Source organism: Microcebus murinus, chromosome 9 (genome assembly GCF_040939455.1).
Source record: "Microcebus murinus isolate Inina chromosome 9, M.murinus_Inina_mat1.0, whole genome shotgun sequence".
Classification (NCBI taxonomy): Eukaryota; Metazoa; Chordata; class Mammalia; order Primates; family Cheirogaleidae; genus Microcebus; species Microcebus murinus.
The window spans coordinates 74,708,586-74,732,363 of NC_134112.1; the positions used below are offsets into that span (position 1 = coordinate 74,708,586).

Genomic DNA, 23,778 nt, shown 5'->3' on the forward strand with positions numbered 1-23,778 from the left:
TAAATGTTTTGTACTTACCAAAACTAATAGGTATTAAATAAGGCCTTTTATCTTCACCTATAATTTTAAAATAAGAAAATATTGACTGACTTTAGTTTTTTGATATGAAAATGCAATACAATATTCCAGCATTTGTGAAATATAGTTATACTTTTACTTTCCTACTAATTATTAGCTATGGGGAAAAACATTAAATCAAATACAATATAAAAGTTGGCAGCTAATCTTTGCTAGTTCAAGTGTTTTCCAGTGTTTAGTCTTTGACTGTGGTGTATGTAACTACATGCCACATAGAAGGGAAATAAATAACTAAATAAAATCTTTTTAATCCATTAGAATACGATTTTGTTCTCTAACCACAAGTTGGCTTAACCCCCCACCCCAAATTAGTTCATTGCTAGAACAAACATTTACTGAGCACTTGTTATATGTCAGTGCAGTGCATAGTGTTCAGTGATGTGGAAAGTTGAGAAGATTCATGGGAATCACATTCTGGATTCTAGAAGGCTCCTTGAAAATGTCACAAGCCTATTAATTGTTGGTTTGGAAGAGCCAAAATGAAAGCCCAGATCTCTTGGTTCTGGTTGAATCATTCTTTTCATAAAGCTGCACCCCAGTAAGCAGGCACTCAGTGCCTAGCCAATCAGATATTAAAAGGCACAAGAAAAGCAGTTTTCATGCATACCTAACAAATTGTTCAGTTTTACTCGAGGTGATCAGTAAAGTTACAGGCTTCAGAACTCTCTAAAATAAGCTAAGAGTAGTTAATAAATAAAACTACAGCACTATTTGCCATATGATACTTCATGTCTGAATCTATTATCCATTCAGTCTTTATACTGTGGAGTAGGAAAGCCCTAAAGATTCATGCTAAGCCCTTCATATTTAATTACTTTCTAAAATTTTTAACAAGTACCTGTTAATGAATTAGAAGGCTATTTGGAAGACTATCTGTGTCATGGAGCCTCATCTCCCAAATTCCTTACAAAATCAGAAGCCAGTTTTAGCACTGTAGATTTCCAAGCTCTTTGGGTATAGGGGTGGGTTAAGAAAGAAAGGCTAGAATTATAAAACATGTGGATTTGCCTATTGAAAGAGCCTGTGATGGATATGCCACATGAAAGGTACAAGAAACAGTTACCACAGACAAATCTTTGATTGTGTTAAATGATAACCTAGGGCACTTAAAAGTTTTAATAATTATTTATAAAAGTACCATAAAATGCAGGTGCAACTTTTAAAGCTATTAATGGGGTTTATTTCTAATTTTTGGCTATAATCAAATGAAATGAGAATGATTTTAGATGTCAAGGGACAGTTAATTATGGAGTTTTTTAAAATTTTTTAAATCATAAAAAGTAACTTCCACGCCTAGAATCATACAATGGGAGGTCTAAAGTTTATTGATGTATGTATGAATGTACAAATAAGGGTAAAATTACTTAAATCAATTTTCAATTCCATGTTCAATCACGGTTTCAGAGATTGAAATGAAAATCTGACATATTCTTGGCAATTCCTGCAATGGACTCCTTCAATTTCATGTAATAGGCTCCTGCACTTGAACTAAACCAGGAAAAAATGACATAAAATTGGTTATTCTTTTGACATGTTTTTTGACTACTTCCTCAAAACCAGTGCGATACTACTCTGGCAAAACACTACATCTACCTTCTTCAAAGTCAACTGTGTTTGACTTCAAATCTATCCTGTGCTTTTTGGCAGCAAGGTAAAAGAGAAATCAGAGTAAATTATACCGTTCGCATATTATACAAAAGAAGGCTACAAATCAGCTCCTCTGGAGAAACAAAATTTTTCCTATAATAAATTCTAAAAACATAAGTCTATTTGGTGACATTTTAACTAAGAGCACTTATTTTTCTTACTGCAGATTTAAAGGGTTATATAAACATTTCAACTTTTTAAAAGTTGTGATTTCCAAGAAAAGAAATTAACTTAGTGATTTTTCATTTATCACCTCCAAAAATAAAGCAGTTCGTGTTTCTTTTATTATGATGTATTAGAACTTCATTAATAGAGAAGCCTTAGACATAAGTTATCATTTTTGGAGCACAAGCACACTGTGCTAAATAATGAGATATGGGAATACATTGAACAGCTTGACTTCTGCTGACTTTTACTTAAGAGTGTGAAGTGTTTTAAATTAGACTATGTTAGTATTGATGAAATGTGCACAAAGGGGAAAAATAATTTAAAGGCTTTGTTCCATTTTGAGAGCTAGATAAATTATATAATTAAAAAATAAAGCACTGTGACCTGGGAGTAAGGAAACAACAACTCTCAAACACTGTTGGAGAGAGTGGAAATTAGGGTAACCTTTTTGGAAGGCAATTTGGTAATGTCTAACAAATTTACAGTGCATTTACCATTGACCTGGCAATTATACATACCGATAAGAATCTGCCCCTAGATAAACTTGTAAAAGTATACCAAAATAGATGTATAAGAGTGTTCATTGCAGCAATTTTGAAATAGCAAAAGAAAAACATTACAAGAATAATCTAAATACATAGCAATAGGGAATAGCTAAGTCAAATGCATATTCATTTAATGGAATAGCCTAAGCATTAAAATGTATGTATGGAGTAATTCTGAACATGCTGATATGAAAAGGACTCCAGGATGGATTAGTAGGCAAATAAGCCAGACATAGACTAATATGATGTGTCTTTTGGATAATTTAAGAAATAGAAATACCTACATATATAGGTTTATATAGAGACATTCATATTTATATCAATTTTGTATTTAAGAAGCATATGCATCTGACCCACTACACTTACCCAGATTTCAAAAGTTGATATGTAAGCATTGATTTTTGATGGAGAGAGGACTTAGATAAGGATAGATCAGAGGATTTTTTTTCTTTCACTTGATAGCTTTCTGTAAAATTTGATTTTTTTGTAACTATGTATATGCAATACTTTTGTTTTATACATCAATATGAGTTTTCTTAAGTAAGTCATTATTGTTCTTTGTTTTACACATTTAAAAACTCAATAATTAATATTTTGAAAGATAATAAAAGTATATTGTCAAGATTTCCAAGGATATAAAGTATGCCATACTTTAGTGTGTGAGTATTGTCAGAAAATCAACTACAGTTTTTATGTAATATTCTGATCACAAACAAAAGTCAGCTCCTGCAGCCACTACCCCTGTATTGAGAGTGAGTCCCTTAGCTGTGTGGAGGTTAGATCAGCTTGGTGTAGGACAGTTAGAGAAATCATATCTACCTCCCCTTCTGAGCAAGAAAATTTGAAATCAGTTATTGCAATTATTTCACTACTCTGTGGTAAAAGAACATATGACAAAATAAAGGCCTCTCTGAACAGTACTCATTTAATGGATCCAAGTTTGACTCAAAATGGGGGAAAAAATTGTTACATATTTCCCTTGGGCTCTATAATTTAACACAGCATACCCTATTTTTGAAGCAGTTCCAAAAAGAAACAATATGAATAAATGTTTTCCGCTCTTTTGAATCTTTCCAGAATTGCAACTTCCAGTGAGTCCCTCTGTATGTCTGGAACAGGGAATACAATTAAAGCCAAGTACTTCAAGTCACCTTTTAAAAACAGTGAAGCCACCTATCTGGAAACCAGGGAACTGGAGACGTGAACAGCTGTAAGCTAATAATTTTGAATTGTTATAGCCAGCATGCATTTTAGGAGACAGCTAACAAAAGAAAAGCACAGAACAGATCGGGGCTGGGAGGGGGGCAGGAGTGTTACATGTTTGAATTATTAGGTTCCATTACATAAATTTTCAGCTATCCCCTTCTTAATAAAGAAAGCTATCATTGACTTTCTTCTAGATTAATTCAAACCTCTGCTTCTATAGAATAAACATTTCAGCAAATTGGACTCTTATCTAGTAAGTTACATTAATGGAAATTGAATTTAAAACCTTGACAATGTGAAACTATAAAATTTTAACTTCTATTTTATACTCAAATGGCATTACCTTAGCTTGTGGGTATGGCTGAATGCATTTTTTTCTAACTATTAAGTTTTTGTGTTTTTTTAATGGCTCCTATAATCTAAGAAAGCATCTGCTGTATATCAGGCTATCCAGGTTACTTCCAGAGGAAGGATTGTAGAATGTAGATATTATTAATATAATGACAAGTTAAGAGACTTAGATTATCTTATCCAAGACACAAATGAATTCACCTCCTCTAATTTTATAATTATTAAATAGTATTTAAGCAGAATCATGTGCATTGTGCTTACCTAGACTTCAAAAGTAAAAATTACACAATCTTCTCATTGGTCACATTTAGATATTAATATTTAACATATAAAAACATGGTACAGAAAAGCAAGTAGCTATAGATTTTATTATCATTTAGGATGAAAGTATATTTGTTTCATTACAAAACATTAAACGAGTGTTAATTTTCCTTTGTACACTGAAGTGTTTTCCTAATACTTCATCCCTTAAATTGACCCTTAATTACCTGGGGTGAGAGGTATTAGGAAGGAACTAGCAGGGAAAGTATTTTGGCATACTTTTGGTGACTTGTCCACTATTGCAAAACTTAATATGTTTACATGGAGAGGAAAAGATAGGGCGAAGGTAGGTAGGGGCAGAAAAAGATTTGAGAAAGTATTTCACTGTTTACAAACTGTAATTTATATCACTTTTGTTGTTGTCATGGTACCATGAATCTGAGGTCATGGGTAATGTGACTAATTTAATTTTTAAAAAAACTTTAAACCTATTCTAAGTACTATTTTCCTAGCTTTTTTTCTTATAAAAATGTTTTGATTAAATCTGCCAGAGTGAAGAACTATTACCCATTTTATCCTCTCTCTGCACCTGTACACCCCCTGGTGGTGATCTAATAAGCAGTTGAAATTATTTAAGGAAACCCACATACTGAAGGCTGGGGTTCAGCAAAGGATAGCAGGGGGGTTACAAGCTTTTAGGTAATTTACCAATTACATACTCAACCTTAAATTATGGAGCATTAACTATGTTATTTTATTTTTTAGGAATCAAACAACAGTCCTTGCTCCACATGAAACAATCTTTAGAGCCGAAGATCTATCTGTGATTCTTAAAGCGTATGTGTTGGTGACATCCTTAACCCCTTTGCGTGCATTCATTCATTCAACTGGCACTGTTTGGAATCTACCAAAGAAAAAACGCTTCACTGAAAAGGTAAAGGCTCCATCGAAGCTGTCATTTCACACAAAGTACACTGGAGATAAGTAAAGTGAGTTGGGTTGCCATTCTCTGACCTTTATGGTTGGCAAATCTCATTGAACAAAGATTGCATCTTTTTATTGCTGCAAGCAGAGATTTTCATTTAATAGGTGCTGGTTCAAACATGAGCTGGAAACAGCTTAAATCACTAGCGATCACAAAGGCTACATCTTTTTTTTTTTTTTTTCCTCAGCTCATCATTGTAGTTCAATTCTTTGACCTATTACAGAGCTAGTTCTTGGTCATACTCTTTTTTTTTTTTTAACTTTCCACTTATTCAGGAAACAAATGAAAATATAATTTAACCCTTATGCTTGTTGCTTCATCCTTAGGAAGCATAATGCCTAGTTCATTACACCAGTCAATATGGAATATTTGCTGAGTGAAAAAAATAAATCTCTCAAGTGTTCCTAATATAGCAAGCCATGACATAAAAGATAATGAGGAAGTTTTCAGAGGAGAACTTAATAATAACCCCAAAAGTTTAGTTATAAAGGGTAGCTCAGGTTAACTCAGTTGAAGATTAGGTCTAATGACAATATATTTGATACATTTTAAAGAATGTTTGATTTTACAGAAATAATTGTTCATAGTTCAGGAGGAAATGGGAAGAAATTGAAAGAATGTACAGCGCCTCTCATAGCTTCAAGAGATTCAAAAGGGACCAAACTTGATTTTTTTTTCCAGAATTTATCTTACATAAATTGCATTTTCAATTCTGGAAAACCTTCCAATGGTGAAAAACTTTTAAATCACCTATTTAAATATTGTCAATTAAAAACACATCAAATTGTATTTTATTTGAAATTTTTTCTTTTCCTAACATTTTTATATGCAGCACTACATATTTTCAGGAAGGGACTATCCAGGTTGCTATTTGTACATCATCTGTGTTATTTTTCACTGATTCACAATATTCCATGCTGTGCATTCCATTATAGTTTACCTATCCGCTTCTCTATGCTGATAGTTCCAACTCTTAACCAAGCAATGCTTCAAATATAAAAATATTTATATAAGGCCCTTTATGAACTTGTATAAGATTTTCTGGAGAATATATAGCCATCAGTGGAATTGCTGGGTCATCACCTCATAGCATATGGGTTTATTTGATAGAATTACATAATGCCAGCTTGACTTCCAAAATGTCTGCATCAGTCTCTCCCCAATTATTAGGGTTTCCATATTCCCAAAACTTGGCCAACATTTGGCCTTTCTAGCTTCCAAATTTTGCCAGTCTAATAGGTGAAAAGTGATATTTTACTCTTGCAAATAGTACAGTCTGTCAACTTTATTTGCAGTGTCCTGGTTGATCAAAATTCCTCAGTTGATTAATCAAATTAATTTTTCTTTATAGTTTGTGTTTTGAGATTTAGTTTCAGAAATTTTCTTATCCCTAGATCACAAAAATATGCTTCTCCATTGTCCCTTATTTTTTCCTAGACATAGAAGTACTTAATTCAAGAAGAGTTCACCTTTGACCCCCCTTTTTTTTTAATAGTCAAACAATTCTCCCAACACTATGGGCTAAGAACTCATTTCCCATGAATAGGATATCGCCTTTTTTGTATAAGTTTCCACATCTACATGAAGTTGCCAGCACTAGCCAGGCCATTCCAAAACAGTGTTCAGCATTGCTTTCACACAGGTTTTTATTATTTGTTCTTTTGTTATCAAATTCATGCTTTGATCTAATTTCACCTGTGCTAGTTCTCTATCCTAACAGGAAACTGAAGGTCTTAGGTATTCTGAGTAATTTTTTAAAAGTATTTTTCCTTTTTTGTTTATTTAAGTGCTACTTTCTCTTCCCCAGTAGAAATAAGCTTTTTTATGATAGGTTTTATTTATGCATTTCCTGAAGATAAATCATGAGAAAAGAAAGCTCTTTGTGATTTGGTATTCTTTAGATTTTCATGCTTTATTCCCTATTTTGTTTCTTATTCATATTTTTGTCGTATATGCAGGGTGGATGGAAGCTGCAGCTGTAGCATGGGAAAGTGTGCGGTGTTTGTCATTTTCATCCTAGTCTTGGGATTTATCTTTTCAAGATCTTGCCTGATTATTCTGGACAATACTGTTATCTGCTCTCAGAGGGAGGTAGTGCAGCTTCCTGGGTTTAATATGTAAGAAAGCAATTGTTTCCTCACTAGGCCAAAGTTATGCTTGATGATATAGGTAAATTTCAGAAGACAAGGGGATATTTATTTACCCTGAAGTACTTAATACTTCAGCTAAAACAAATAGATTATAACTCATCTGTTATGTCACTTAATCATCCTCCAAAATACTACTTCCTCCTGGTATTTTTAGATGTGAAAAAATAAACAGAAACTTCTTGATGCTAAGGTGGAGGACAAGACTGAAATCCACTTTAAAGACTAACCATGTTATACCAGGTTGTTATTAAGCACTGTTCTTAAATTCCATAAAACATAGTTAGTGTGTGTGTGTGTGTGTGTGTGTGTGTGTGTGTATACTGAGTCCTGAATTCAAACACTAAATTACTTAGTTAAATCAGTAGTGATTTATGCACCATGCAGTGAGGCACGCCCACTAAACTGGTTATCAGTGGTCATTATAGAACATTCTGGCCACTAAAGGAGATATGAAAGCAGTAACAGATATAACTATGAGCTCATTTATTCCCAATTAGGTCTGCTGCTGAGATACTTTATCTGTTAAAGCTTTGGATAGAGTTGAAAAATATCAAGAAATGCAAACTTGAGAAATAATGGAAGATAGAAGCTTTATAAACTAAATTTTTTAAAAAAAACTCTGATAGAATGAAAATATTTTGAAATTTAAGCATTAGATATTTCCAAAGGATGTTCAGACCCACAACAGGGAGGTGCAAAAAGGGAAAGAAAATTAATAGCAAAGGCAATGTTTGCTCAATCTATCCTTTGATTTTTTTTTTTGAGACAGAGTCTCGCTTTGTTGTCCAGGCTAGAGTGAGTGCCGTGGCGTCAGCCTAGCTCACAGCAACCTCAAACTCCTGGGCTCGAGCGATCCTTCTGCCTCAGCCTCCCGAGTAGCTGGGACTACACGCATGAGCCACCATGCCCGGCTAATTTTATTTTTTTATATATATATATCAGTTGGCCAATTAATTTCTTTCTATTTATAGTAGAGACGGGGTCTCTCTCTTGCTCAGGCTGGTTTTGAACTCCTGACCTTGATCAATCCGCCCGCCTCAGCCTCCCAAGAGCTAGGATTACAGGCGTGAGCCACCGCGCCCAGCCTATCCTTTGATTTTAAAACAACTATATTTGCTACTGTTAAGGCAGTATCATTTACTTGGTGAACATAATAAATTCAATTTTAAGCAATATTTTATTTAAAAATGTCTTCCCCTAGAAAGCACTCAATCTAATTATAAAATTCTTCAGTTATATCTGTGAATTCAAGGGTAGAACTCTTCTGCACCCATTCTAACAGTAACTTTTGGTCAAATGCATCCATGCCTGTCTTTATACACAGATCATATTGGATAAACTACAAGAAATGTCATACATTTAAATTTGGTCATTAGAGTAAAAAGTCACAAGTTATCCCTTCATGCATTGTAAATCATGAAATATAAAGTTATGAAATAGAAAGGAAACTCTAATATCTGTAACTTTTTTAATGTCTGAAGATTCTTTATACCTGTGACCATAGCTGACTATTTTAATGAAAATATATTGCTGAGGGGATTTGTGACTTCTGGCAGAAAAGCTTGTCAAAAGCCTTATTTTGTCTGGTCAAGATATAAATTAATTCATTGTTTGATCAGCCATCTCATATTTAAAGATGATTTGTTTGTTGATACTAAATATCTGATTTCAGATATAAAGTTATATGAAGGTGATTCTTTGTATATAATAAGTTCTTGATAAATGTCTCTTGAATTGAATTGAATCAAGGGTCATTTTAAAAATTTTTAACTGTGTGAAGAAATTATCTGAGTCTACTTTATCCCTAACCACTCTAAGCCAGCACTCTACTTTGCAATGATATATAAATGATATATAGATGATAATTTGTTTTCCAGTAAAGGCAATGGACAGATGTCATAATGTGAATTTCTGGACAGGGCCACTTTGATAGAAGAGACGAAAACCTGAGACACTACAGCCTTTTCTCAAGTCAGTATCTGTGAGAATCACCTTCAATGGTAGCCTAAGTTAAAGCAAGCTCCTGCCCACTCTGTGGCTCTAAATCACCAGTTTTCCACTCCAACTGCACTGGCCTTCAGGGGACTATCCTTCCCTCTCCAGTGCCTGAAGTTCCCCCTCAAATCAATGCGATCAGCAAATGTGTACAGAGAGGAAAGGAGAACCCTGGAAAAGAGGGGAACGTTGTTATTTACAAGGTCTCTCTTTAAGAGATGCATGTATCTCTTATGCATTTCGGAAACATGACACAGTTGCAGGGATGAAGTTAGCCTCATTTGTCGTCAGTATTTATGCAGCACCTTTGGTAATGTCAGGTGAAATAGCTCATATATTCTCAGGGTAAAAATGAGTAATGTCTTTGGAAGCAGGTATAAAGTGACAGTATGGTTTTTCAACCTTAGGAAGTGTTCTTCTCCTGATTTTCATTTTATGTCTAAAACTGCAGGCTATGAAGCAGACCTTGTAAAAGACTTTTTCACTGAGCATCTGGCCCTTCAGTAGGCTTGGGAGATTTATGTCAGCTGTAGAAAGAATGTGAATAAAAGTCTGCTGCTGAGAGTTTGTAAAAAAAAGAGTTGATGTATTACTTAACCTACTTTTGCTTGGATTAATTTTAAAAATTGCATCAGGGTGTTCATTTTAAAGTATGATTTTATATAAATAAGAATTATAGATAACCAGCATATAATTAAACATGTGACCAAATGTGACTTACTGTAAAAACTTATATAATAACTGCAAAATAACACTTATCTAATCAGCCCACATTGGTGTTAGATATTATTTCAAATATATATGTCTGCTCTAGAAAAAGAATGATTGTTTTGTAACTGCACATGATTTTAAAGTGCATCAATTTGTAATAATTTTATTATTTTGCATTGATGCTCTTGATGGCAAGTTTATCTCTTTTTTAAAAAAAATTCATTCATTCTCAACTTCATTCATTCATTCATTTATTCATTCTCAACTTTGTTCCATAAAAGATTTGTGAGGTTATTCTGTACATTTATTAATTCTTTTTTTTTTTTTTGACCACAAACCACCTGAGAACATTTATTAATTCTTAAGGCTGAACTTGGATTGTTATGCTAAATGGAAAGAAAAGTATTCATTAATAAATGTACATGTTTATTTATGCAAAAATGATAATTTAAGCACCTAACTCTAAGCTTCAGAAAGGCAAGCAATACGTTTATGTTTCCAGAGCCCCACAGAGTGCCTGGAGCATGGCAGACAATCAAAAAATGTTTATCAATGAATGATTGTCTATCATCATCATTTTAATTAAAATTACCTTATTAATAATAATTTTTTAAAAACTGTCATTTGGGGAAAATATGATTTAAGAGTAGGTTCTGCAACAGAAGGTAGTATGATGAATTTACACATGCCATCTTTGTTAATGCAAGCATATTATCTCTTCTCAAATGATGTAATGAACTCATAGATATATGCTAATACAATTAACTGATATGTATGTTTTATATATATTACATATATATAAACACATATATAATGTATAAAAGTGACGACATAAAGGTAAAATCTTACCTTAATGAATAAATTTGCTAATTATTATTTCCTTTACTACTAGAAAATCAATGGGCAAGTGTTAATTATATGTCCAGAAAAATGGAGGTGAGCTAATATTCAGGGATTTCAGTGTGAAATGAAGTGAGGTAAATGAATTACTTAGGATGTTTGAAAGATGGAAAAGGGGATTCCTCAGTGGTACTGAGGATGTGTATTTTCCTTCTCCTGAGCTCCTCTCCTCTACCTGTCCTGTTCAAAGCCCACTTCTCCCTAGAGTCCTCTAGTGGATGTGTATGTGGGGTGAGGAAGGCCCCAGTTGATACCTTGGAAAGAGCAAGTGTTGTTTCTCCAAATTGGAGCCAGGGAGTCTATGGCCTGTTGACTTCACAGAAAGTCTTACAAATTAAACTATGCAGTCTTTTCCTCTTTCTGCCATTGCTCAACATAGCAATGTTGTTCTGATCTCTGTTACATCTAGCTGATCACAAGTTTATAAAATAAACAAGTGTTTAGGATTTTAAAAGATGAGCATGGGAAAAGAGGACTAGTGTTAAGCAATGTTTCAAAGCACTTTAAGCATCCATAGAGAACAACATTGTCTTAATGTTTGAATTTTTCATTATTCCTTTAATAGATGAGCTAGCTAAGCCAGAACGATATTCAAAGGCAGAACATCTATAATCTCTTTCTTCACTACCTTCCATACTAGAAACTATTGTTAAGATGGATCTTTGGGTAATGGACCTACAAATTTAAATAAAATTCTCTGCAATCTTCCTGAATTTTTCCATTTTTGTGCAGGCACTTAGAGAATTACTGAATTTAATTTTATAAATCTCTATCTCTAGACTTTAACAACAGTGCTCAACTGAGTTTTCCATCACTGTGGTATGTTAAATATCATCTGATGGCAGGAAGATCTTTTGGGAGGAAAAATCAGATAAAGTCAGCAGAGAATTCAAGAGAACAAAACCAAGAAAAAAAATTTATTTCCCTAAATATGTTTGAAATCCTTGAAAAAAGGGATTATGTTTATTCTTTATTTAAAGTGGAAACAAATCTTTAGTGCCTAACACAGTACCTAGTACTCAACAGATACTCAGGGAAGAGCTAGCTAGGATAGAGATAGTTATTGGGACAGAGATTCCACTCATCAAATTGCTGAAAAGTAAAATTAGTAATAAAAATAACTCCTTTACAAAGTGGAATGTGAATGCAAAGTAATAACAGTGAAAATAATGGCAGTAAAAGTCTCAAAAATTTAATTACTTAAACATTTAAGTTTATTACCAAATATGTACTCAGTGAGAAAGACAGATAATATTTACATTTTTACTTTGGGTGTAGAAACAAAATAATGTTACCAATATATTTTGAAGATTAATACATGTTTGTTATTTAAAATTTTTTATTAACAATTTCATTTATTCTTTTAGATCTGTCTCAAAGGCTGTGGCAAATTCTAAATATAAAATATCCTCAATGTGCCAACTAGGTAAAACTGATTTGTCTGTGGTAAGATGACAGACTCTTGCTCCCTTCCAGAGAAAATGTGACTTGCATTTGTCTTTTGTGATTTATTCATTGTAGGTTTAAAATGAAATACAGCCTTTTTCCCTCCTATATATTAAAATGTGGTTTCAAATTTAGAAGAAACAGCAATCTTTTGTCACTGAGGAAACCTACGTAACTGTGAGATGGAGCAAAACAATGACTGTATTGCCCCCAAGTGGTCTTTATTGCTATTGCACTAATAGCCTGAGCCTGCCAATAGAGAAAGGAAAAAAGGCCAAAAATGCTAAGACAGCAAAGCTTTGACATTTTTCTTTCACTGGATTACACATATTTATTTTAAAAAGTTATTTGATAATCCATGCTTCTGGCAGGAAACTTGAATTGATAAGTAGAGATTCTGAATGATGATAATTCTTCAGTGTAATTTAAATTGCCTAGGTCACAAAATTATTTGCAATGATTTCAACATTTGTCAGTCATTGGACAGTTGTTTTTTACATTTAAGAACATTTTTCAATAGATCGTTTTTTTTTAACTACTGTAAAGTTAGCACTGGCATTTTACATCCAATGTGTAGGACTGCATTACTTTTATCCATGTATCTTTTGTGTTACTTCTATTTGATTTCAATCTGAACCTCAAATCTGCTTTTAACCTGAATTTCTTTGAATTATCTAAATGACCTGATATTGTGATATAGAACTAAAAATTTGCCTTTCCTTTCCCTGAGTGCTACCAAGGCAAACAAAGATGGAATCTTTCTCAGGATTCTGCACACATGCATAGTGCTACATTCAATGCATATTGCAATATAAAGTCATATTTCATTGTGTCTATTAGTTCTACCTCTATGGAGATTCTGCCTGTAAAGCAGTCATTCTTTGACTTACTCATTGACTAATATGGGGCATTCTCTTGCATGTCACTCTATTCTCTTTGTCTTATAGTAGCTTGTCCTCTTGCTCCATAACCTAAACTTGTGAAACCAGTTCTTAGAAGCTCTGTAAAGCAGGTATTTAAAATCTGGAGAAAAGAACTGAAAACAGAAGAGGAAATCTCAGGTATCCATATATTTTTATATATATCCATATCCATATGCAGTGTATCTCCCTTCTACATTGGCTTCCCCATAATTGGTGCCTAGTCTTCTATAATCCTATAGTTACAGGTACCACAGCGTCCTCCATCCACTTAAAAAAACATACTGTTCCAAACTGATACTTTGGTAGATATTTCTAGCAGAATAACTTCTTCTAGAAAATTTTTTCCAGAAATATTTGAAAGGTGTGAGAATTTTTCCATGTGTTTGGTTGCCCAGATCATCTACCTGAAGAATATGCATTCAAGTCACACAGGGAGAAATCATTACTCTAAACTCAGAAGTCACAGAAGAAAAACATTATGCTAAGGAAATATATTTCATTTTCATTCCTTCAAGGAGTCACTATTAAGGTAAAAAGAAATGTGAATTTAAAATATGAATAGGACAATGATGACATCCTTTCATGATGAGTAGTTAGCAAATATCCAATTGCATTTTTACTTTAAAGGAGAGAGAAATAAATCACTATCATTAGATCTGTAGTACTGGATATGCAGGACAGACAAGAAAAATCCCAGGGAATGACCACTAGAGGCCTGGAGGTGGCTGTGTAGTAGGACAGTCCTTGTACCAGCTGCGTGACCTCAAGCAAGTCTTTTAATCTCTCCGAACCACTTTCCATATCTGTAAAATAGAAATAGTTTTTCTAAAAATTAAATGAGGTTTTAGAATTTTTTCTACAGATATTTCCTAGGTACCTCCCTTATGCTAGACATTATGTTAGGCTTCAGTAGCATAGTAGTAAACAAGACAAAGTCCCTGTCTTTGTGGAGTTTATTCTTGTATGGAAGGACAGATGAAAAACAGATAAAGAATTAATTATGCATCTATAACCAAATACAGACAATTACGGATTTTTAATATAGCTAAGAATGAAATGAACAGGATGCTGAGTGGAAAGTAGCTGCATTGCCCACTTTATGAGAGGTACAAAGATCTCCCTGACCAAGTGATATTTGAGCTGTAAGTCTTGGATGAGACTAAGCACCATTTGAAGAGCTGACAGTGAAACATCCCCAGCAAAAGTGTAATTCCGAAGTCTTTAGATAGCAGATTCTTTGCACACTCACAGAACACCACAAGCACTAAAAGCATATCATGTTGAGCCAAGGGAGAGTGGTAGAGATGACACTGAAGAGAAAGGCAAGCGCCAAATCACACAGGATTCTGAGTCAAGGTAAAAAACTTGGATTTTTTTTTCCTATGGGCAAAGGGTGTCACTAAAATACAGTGAATAGGAGAATGTCATCATTTTATTTATCTTTTTAAACTCACTCTGCTGCTGTGTAGAGAATGGATTGAGGATAATTGTGAGTGGAAGCAGAAAAACCAGTTGCAGCGTTTCTGATGATGAGGAGGATGGCTTGGACTAGGTTGGTGAGACGAGGTCTAATGAAGGAGAGATGTGGCTATGTTTTGGAGGGAGAAACTAGAATTGGTGCTTGGGGAGAGAAAATAGACAGAGGGGCTTCAAGCCATTATTTGAAAATTGGTGCTATTGATTGCAAGAGATGGATGAGGGAACAGCAAGTCAGATGAAGGACTGGGAAAGAGAAATGGGAAATGAGGCAGGGAGGCAGGCAAGTTCCTGCTCTTACAGCAGCTTCCCCAGCAAGGGTGATTCTTACTCATTATTTGTCTCTTCTCAGGCCTCATTTGCTCTATACCCTGACTGAGGGCTCTATGCAGAAAATTTCTCCCCTTGAAAATTTGGTGTCTCTTTTCCCATCCATTGTCTGTCCCTGCCTTCTCCCCAGTCCTCCCCACCCCCATTTACAACAGGGGTACCCTATCGCTTCTAAACCAAGAGAAGAATAACTGTAGTTGTTTGCTCATCCTAGTGTGACAAGGCAGTTCCTATATGTCCAGGTTCCCATTACTGGAGAAACAGCCTAGGCAGAGGTGCCTGTTTCTCAGCCATCATCAGTTCAAGGGTTATTTTCAAATACATGGTGCCTCAACCCACAAGTCTAATCTCTTGAAGGAGAGTAGAGAGGTCCAGTGTGATGTATTTAGATAAGAAAGTGAGAAGAAGAGGCTTAGGAAAATGTCACCCTAAAAGAAGTTAAATTCATTCAATGTTTGGGATGGAAGCCAGAGGGAAGGCAGAGGGGTTTGAAATGGAGAACTCATAGGTGAAGCAGCAGGCATTAGACTGCATTCTAAGCACTGAAAATAGAAAGAAAAAAACTTATGAAGTTCTTAGATCATCTTCTTCATATGAGAGGTTCAGGAGAGAAAGAGATGCAGGCTTTATTTCAAAAGGAGAAGGAAAGAAGACAGAATTTAAATAACAATAACAAAAAGGGCAAATTGAACCAGTTAGCTTTTATATAACAAACCATTCCCACGGTTAGTGACTTTGGGCAAACATTTATTATTTCTCATGGTTCTGTGGGTTGGCTGTGTAGGTTCTGCTGATCTCTGTAGGCAGCCAGAAGGTTGGCTGGGGCTGGGTGGTCTGGCCTGTCTGCACTCACACTCCTGTGTACTAACTGGGTGGCAGCCAGGACCATGGGGAGGACTTGGCCATGTGCCTCTCATCCTCCAGCAGGGTACCCAATGCTCCTTCACATCGTGGCTGTGTCAGGATTCCCAAGGATTGCAAGAGAGCAAGCCCCAAAGGTCAAGTCCTTTTGAAGCTTTTGTTTGTGTTATGGATTGAATGGTCACCCCCAAAAAGGTATGCCTGTGTCCCCACTCCCAGAACCTGTGAATGGGACCATATTTAGACAAAGGGTCCTGGAAGATGTAATTACATTAAAGATCTCAACATGGGATCATCCTGGATTATCCAGATGGGCCCTAGGTACAATGATGTGTGTCCTTATAAGAGAAAGATAGAGGGAGATTTGGCACAGACAGGAGAGAAGACACATGGGAAGAGACGTTCATGTGAAGGTAAAGCCAGACATTAGACTTTTGCACCCACAAGCTGAGGGATGCCAACGGCCACCCAAAGGTGATAGGGACAAGGAATGGATTGTCTCCTAGAGCCTTACGAGGGAACATGGCCATGTGGACACCTTGATTTTGGACTTTTAGCCTCCAGAACTATGAGAGAATCAATTTCTCTACTTTTAAGTCATCATGTTTGCAGTAATGTGTTATAGCAGTCCTAGGAAGCCAGAGCAGTTTGAATCAAATATGCTAATGTCCAGCTGACCAAAGAATATCACATAGATAGGCCACAAGTAAAGGGGTGAAGAAGTAGACTCCACTGCTGGGTGGGAAAAGTCCCAATGTCACAGTGCAAAGGACTGTGCATACTGGGGGAGGGGAGAACAATTTGTGGTCATTTTTTTTTTTTATAAATTGCCACACAAATGAAAAGAACTACCTTCACATTAGGGCAGATTATCAGTAAGTTTGAAAGGATGGAATTTAAATGTGAGAACAAGGGAAATGCCTAAATTAGGGGGCAGAAGACAACTAAAGAAGTGGGTAAGGGTATCTTGTTTGATGGCTTCTCTACTAGAAGACAATGTAGTTCCTAACAGTTGTGTGTCCTTCATCAAGCAAGGTGTAGAAACAATATAATTTTCCCACAATAAATTGGTTGAAAGTTAATGCATTTAATCTATATCTTCTTGCATATATAAGATTTTTTTGTTTGATCATGGACCCAAAAACAACTCAAGGAAAAGCAATATTGAATATTTCAGTAATCATTCACAGCTAATTCAGCTTAGCTGTATTCCAAAACTGTTTTAAGGATTCCTACTATGTGCTGGGCAATGTGGAGAAAGACTCAAAAGAGAAAAATTGGTTCTTGCTTTCAAGGAACTCTCCAGCAGGAGAGAAATACATATTTATAAATAACTCTAATGCAGAGCAGAATGCAAGAAATGACTTAGTTTCTGAGATACTAAAGAGTAGGAGAAAATTACTCAGGCTGGAGAAAGTGAAATAGGTTTCACAGAACGGATGGTATTTTAGCTGAACTTGGAAGAATGAGGAAGGTTTCTTTAGAGACAGGAAGGTGATGTTTACATTTGCTTTGCTAAGACATCATGAAGCATGCAGATGAAAACATAGGTTATAATCTTAGAATTTTGAGATGCCTTATTTGGCTAGAATGTATATGTCTATAAGAGTAGGGAGAATCCTAGGATGGACTGAGGTGGGCTGGATGGTGAAGGAAGGAAGAGAGAAGGGCATGGGATTTATGGATTGAGTTAAACTAGACAAGATATATTAGAATCAGAGCCTGAAGAGCTTGAATTCCATGGAGTATAAAATGTAAAGTGATGCTACTATTATTTCATACTTCTGAATGTAGTTTCAGATATGGTCTCATTTGAAACTTTTAAGGACCCTGGGAGAGAGAGTGATATGTGTATACCCACTCTATGATTGAGGAAATGAAAATTCATGATTTAGTAGAGATGACAGAGCTAATAAATATCAGTTATGATTAAGATTCAGTTCTTCAGTGAATAGGATCTGTCTTAATTACCGCTTGACAACTGTGGTACTAAGCAACTTTCTGCATTCCCTCCACAAAGCATGCTGCCTGCTGAAGCCTGAGCTCAATGCCTGCAGCAAGCATGCTATGTTTATTCGTTCCTCACGCTTTTGAGTTCTGTGCTCACTTTCATGCACTGATGAACTCTAAAGTGCCAAGAGAGACAGACTTGCTCCTATAAAAGCCATGTTGAATATTTATAAAAGAATCAGTATAGGAAAATTGCTTTAAAACACTTCTGGTGAATTAAATGTGGCTATAACAACTTTAAAAGTTTGGAGGGAAATTGTAAAACCTACAATGATTCTGCCCTGGGCTTTCTTTGCAAGTGTCTTTATATTTGTGCTCTAATAACAGTTAAACCAATGCCTCATGGGTGAGGTTTCTGTAAGTTAGATGACTTGAAATTCCACGCAGGTCACCTGTAGGCAAATAAAAGGCCTTGGCCCTATGTCCAAAGATTGACAAAGGAATAGACATTTTGATTTCTTAAATTAAAAAAGTTTGAGAATTGCATGTATCACTTTTTGAATTCTCATATAAAAAGAATGTACTTTGTAGCACAAAAGATAAAGGCACTTCTGCTGTTTACTGTTTATTATACTGTCTCCTTTTGTAAATGTCAGGGACTTTATGAGTGGGGAGAATGACATGATTGGAAATGGGTCTCATAAAAATGACTCAGCAGCAAAGGAAAAAAACCTGGTTGGAGGCAGGGAAGTCAATAGCCAGTACTCAGGACAGAATGAGAAGATGTTGATTTGGGGCTATACATTAATAGCATTATATTTGACTAGATACTAAATCATGAACTTTTAAATTATGCATAATAATTATGTGCCCATTTAAAATATTCTGTGTAAAAGAATGAATTGTTTTTGGTATGAAAGAGGTGTTAGGTAACTGGTAGAAGAAAGGTGTAAAAAAATAAGAGAGGGTTTTAATAAATCCATGAGTTCAACAGACTAACACGATAGCCACTCACAAGATCTAACAAATTCCTCTCTCACATTCTTTATTGTACAACCAGAACCAATTATTTTTTATGCCGAATACATTTCCTTTTCTTTTGTGATTGACCGGGAGACTGAATAAGACCTAAATTAGATACTCTAAATAAAATATCCAAAATTGAAATTGAAATTATTTTCCCCTTTACTTTCTTACTCACTCGAGAGTAGGTATAGATATTTGAGATAGGTAGCTTTCTACCAGATGCATCCCTGTTTGCAAATTTTTGCACTGCCTGTAATAAATACTATCTGTTACAAATATTATCAGATTTCAATATCATTTTCTAGTCCTGGCAATTAGGAAAAGATGAATAGTTTTCAATCAAGCTGTCAGACAATATTTTATTGGAAACTTAAAGAAGGCTTGTGTTTTAACTGTAATGGAAATAGTTGTGACCTGCTTGAACAATGGCATTCATATAAAGAAAATGAGTAGGCATATACATAGAGATTTCAATGATAAAATCTTTACAACTTTAACTTTTGCTCTTTACTGTTAAATCTCTCCGTTCCTTTATATCCCACTGAGAGATTCCAGAAGGGATAATAAAGAAAACCTGCCAGTTCTCTAAGAAGGTTGACTATAATGCAATCAAGGTTCTATCATTCAAAGCAAATAATTAAATTTTATGCTATTCACAGCCTTTTGTATTTTGGTATCCTGTTTCTGATCAATTCTCTCATGTAATCATGGGAGAATTTAAAATTTTCAGCCATGAAACTGACTAAATCATATAGAATCTGTATTCTGAATTTCCAAGTTTAATGTATGCTTATAGCTTAGGATTGTTAAGAAGTACAAAGGAATAAAATCATTCATATCACTGGAAGCATGAAGCTTATTTAAATATTGGAGGCTTTTAAAATCTAATTCTAAGGAATGAGTAAAAAGTATCCTAATTTAGGTTCAGCCAGTTTAGTTTTTTCGTAGTTTACCCTAAAACAAATCGATTTTCAATGAACTGAAACAAATGATGAGAATATTTATATTCTTAAATCATTTGACTTAACAGAACAGTTTTTCTTGATGCAGGCAATTTGATTTAAGTTACAAGGAAATATTTTTAGTTTTTCCAAAAATATAATTAGGCTTCATAAATTCTCAAGCTGTTGAATGGATATTTTAGGTGTATGGATATAAAGGCATGTGCTTGAGAATTGTGACAGTTTCAAACACATTTTCTATGAAAGTAAAAACACAGATGATTCATTCTTATCCACTTCAGGCTCCATCCACATTCCTAAACCTAGTACATTCAAAAACATAAGGGCAGAAGTAGTGCTGGTGCTTTGCAGCAAAGTACCCTGGCTTCAACACCCAATTTGATTGCCTTCTGGCTAGGCTAAACAACCTTAGGAAAGTAGCTTGCATTCTCAGCCTCCAGTTTCTTCATCTATAAAATGGGAATAATGCATACCATCTTCATGGCATAGCTAGGAACACAAACAAAGTCATGCACAGTGTCTGCCACATAGTGTTAGCAGTTAGTGATTATTATTAGATACAACATAGGATTAGATTCACATACCACATAAATACTACATAAAAAAATTACATCACTATTGAGGGTTGTAATTTAATCATTTTTATCTGCTTTTCAGATATTTTTTCCTATTTTTCTTCTATTTATAAGCATCCAATTTTTTTCTCCCTAAATCCTATCCCTTTAAATCATAAAGGAGACTTCTAACAAGGGTCCAGGATGTTCACAGCACTTCATTTACTGCCATAGCCCTCAGATGTGTAGCAGATACAGCCAGAGCCCTGATCCTCACTCTGGGCGTCATGTGCCTTTGGGGATCCATGAAGACTCTCCAAGGGGACACAGATACATGGATGGTTTCAAGAGAATCAATGCTTACAACTTCACCCTTTCATATGTATACCTCCCTAAAATTTGATCTCACTGAGAAAAGCATCTCCTTTCCTATCTTTTGTACAGATAGACACCCTTCTGCTCTTCAAAAGAAAGAGCCAGGCTAGTTTTCACTAGCCCTGATGCTGATTATAATTTGCTCCAGGGTGAAAAAATTTCCACCCCCCCCCAAAAAAAAAACAAAAAACAGGCAAATTTAAGTATGATGTCCTTTAGAGAAAGTGAAAGGTGCTAATCGCTAGGTAAAAAATCTTTTACAACCAAGGTTGTTTTCAGTTGTCTTCAACAAAATTAAATATTTTATGATAAATCACTATGTAATTTTTAAAATGTATCTTGGGGGAGTTCAAAAAATTGAGCAATGTTGCTGTAACTAAGCTCTTTCATTCACATCTATGTATTTATGTGAACATGTTTCCTCCATGCTTATATTAAGAGTAATATTAATATTGATGCTGAACCCTTCTTGTTCTAGCAGTAAATAATATTCTTTCAATGTATATATGACTTAATTGAATCAAAAGAAACCATGTCCATCTGAGAGGTGCATTTCTAATACAATTTTAGTTTTTTTATTTTAGAAATTATTTAATAAGATTTGCAACATATTTCTACTTTTTTTACCAATTGTATATGACCAATAACTATACCATAATTCTTTGTAAGAGCTTTATTTTAAACTTAGAATCATATGGTCACTGAAATTTTAAAAACTTAAGTTTACAAGCATTTTTCCTATTGAGAATTAAAGAAAAAAAATTGATCTCTCTATAAAATATATTGGGATAAAATTCTGAGGTATTTGGATTACTTCAGATACATTCAAGAGTTCTGCAAGAGGCTGGGAGAAAGACTGGTTATGTCAAAGTCAGAGATCCCTGTTAAGTCTGGAAAAGGCAGAATAATTATATCAATCAAGAACAACAGACAAATTCTAGCAGTATTAAAAATAGGTAAATTTAAATGCATCCTATTGCTCCCTCAGTTTGGATAAAGAACATAGAATCTTGGATTTTATATATTTAATTGACTGCCTTAGCTCTACCCACCGATAAAGTTGACTCTGAGCTCTCATGTGATACTTCCTTTTAAGCATTGACTAGAACCTGAAATGATCATTCTCTAGACTTTATGTTCTACCATTAATTTGCCCTTTCTCCTGAATCACTCTTATCAGCATTCAAGCTTACAGAGTGATATTTCTCATCTAAGCAAATAAACAAAAAGTTTAAGGATAAAAGAGCATTCAAGGATAAAACAGACTAAGAGGAGATGGAGAATATTTTCATTATTTGCAGGAGTTGAGAAATGGAGCAAGGGAGGGGTTATTTTTTGTTTTGTGTTACGAAATTTCCAACCATTAACAAGTGCTGCTTACGGCTACACAAACACACACAGAGTGGTATAATGGACATTGGAGACTCAAAAAGAGGGGAGGGTGAGAGGGGGAAGGGATGAAAAACTACTTATGGGGTACAAAGTACTGGTGATGGGGCCACTAAAAGTACTGACTTCACCACTATACAATATAGACATGTAACATAATTCAGCTTTACCTATTAAATCTATTACAATTTTAAAAAGAAAAAAAAAATAAACTGGCAAACATTAAAAAGAAAATGCTCTTTAGGACTTTGGTGATTTAAAATTAGCAAATAGTTAAACATGGTTGTTGGAGGAAGTGTGGTTGTGAAAACTGCAAAATTATTTTTTAAAGATTTTTAATTGTGGTAATATACACATAACATAAAATTTGCCATTTTAACCATTTTTAAGTGTACAGTTTAGTAGTGTTAAGTTTATTCACACTGTTGTGCAACCAATCTCTGGAACTTTTTGCACAACTGAAAATATATATCCATGAAACAAATCTCTCCATTTCCCCTTTCCCCAACCCCTGACAACCACCTTTCTACTTTCTGTTTCTATGCATTTGACTACTCTAGATACTTCATATAAGTGGAATCATACAGTATCTTTGCTACGAGATTATTCTACTTAGCATAATGTACTCAAGGGTCGTCCATGTTGTAGCATGTGTCAGAAGTTCCTTCCTTTTAAAGGCTGAATTGTATTCATTGTATGTATATACCATACACTTTTTAGCCCTTCATCCATTGATGTACACTTGGATTTCTTCCACCTTTCGGCGATTGTACATAGTGCTGCTATGAACATGAGTGTGCCAATATCCCTTTGAGACCCTGCTTTCAATTCTGTAGGCTGTATACCCAGAAGTGGAATTGCTGGATCATATGGTAATTCTGTTTTTAATTTTTTGTGGAACCACCACACTGTTTTCCAAGGAGCTACACCATTTTACTTTCCCATCAACAAAGCACAAGGATTCCAGTCTCTTCATATCCTTGCCAACCCATGTTATTTTTGTTTAGTTTTGTTTTGTTTTTGATAATAACCATGCTAACAGGTGTGAGATATCACTGTAGTTTTAATTTGCCTTTCCCTAATAATTAGTGTTACTGAGCATCTTTTTATATGATTGTTAGTGCAAAATGACTTTATCAACCTTCTTTAATCTGATAAGGTAAAAATGTCCCTCACACACAATGACATTGAGAGAAATCCTGGTAAACTTTGGTAAGGTGCAATGCTATGAAACACTATCCAAAGTTCAAAATATTGAAGTATTAGTATTCTGTTATAGTTTCCAGTTAGTCAAGAGCATCACTTAAAAACAACTCCACTAATATTGATTAATCTTTCATCCTTTGTTCTGTTAGATTTTTCTTATCTCAGAGTTTACTTGTCTTAAAAATTCTGTCAAATAGCTATAAGCTTCTTTTTTTCAAATGTTTTATTACAAGTCACCAGAAAAATGTATATTATCCCTCTCTCACAAGATGGAACGAAGACA

At 34.6% G+C, this 23,778-nt stretch overlaps 1 protein-coding gene across 2 annotated transcripts in view; it reads left to right on the forward strand.

The window, feature by feature from the left end:
* The window catches only part of CPED1 (cadherin like and PC-esterase domain containing 1), a 267,036-nt gene that overhangs the window by 97,681 nt on the left and 145,577 nt on the right, over positions 1 to 23,778 (forward strand). For both annotated transcript variants that reach the window (XM_012757301.3, XM_012757302.3), the window contains exons 5-6: positions 3,516 to 3,648; positions 5,022 to 5,190. In XM_012757301.3, coding sequence (XP_012612755.2) covers positions 3,516 to 3,648; positions 5,022 to 5,190 — 302 coding nt within the window. The remainder of the gene's footprint in view (positions 1 to 3,515; positions 3,649 to 5,021; positions 5,191 to 23,778) is intronic.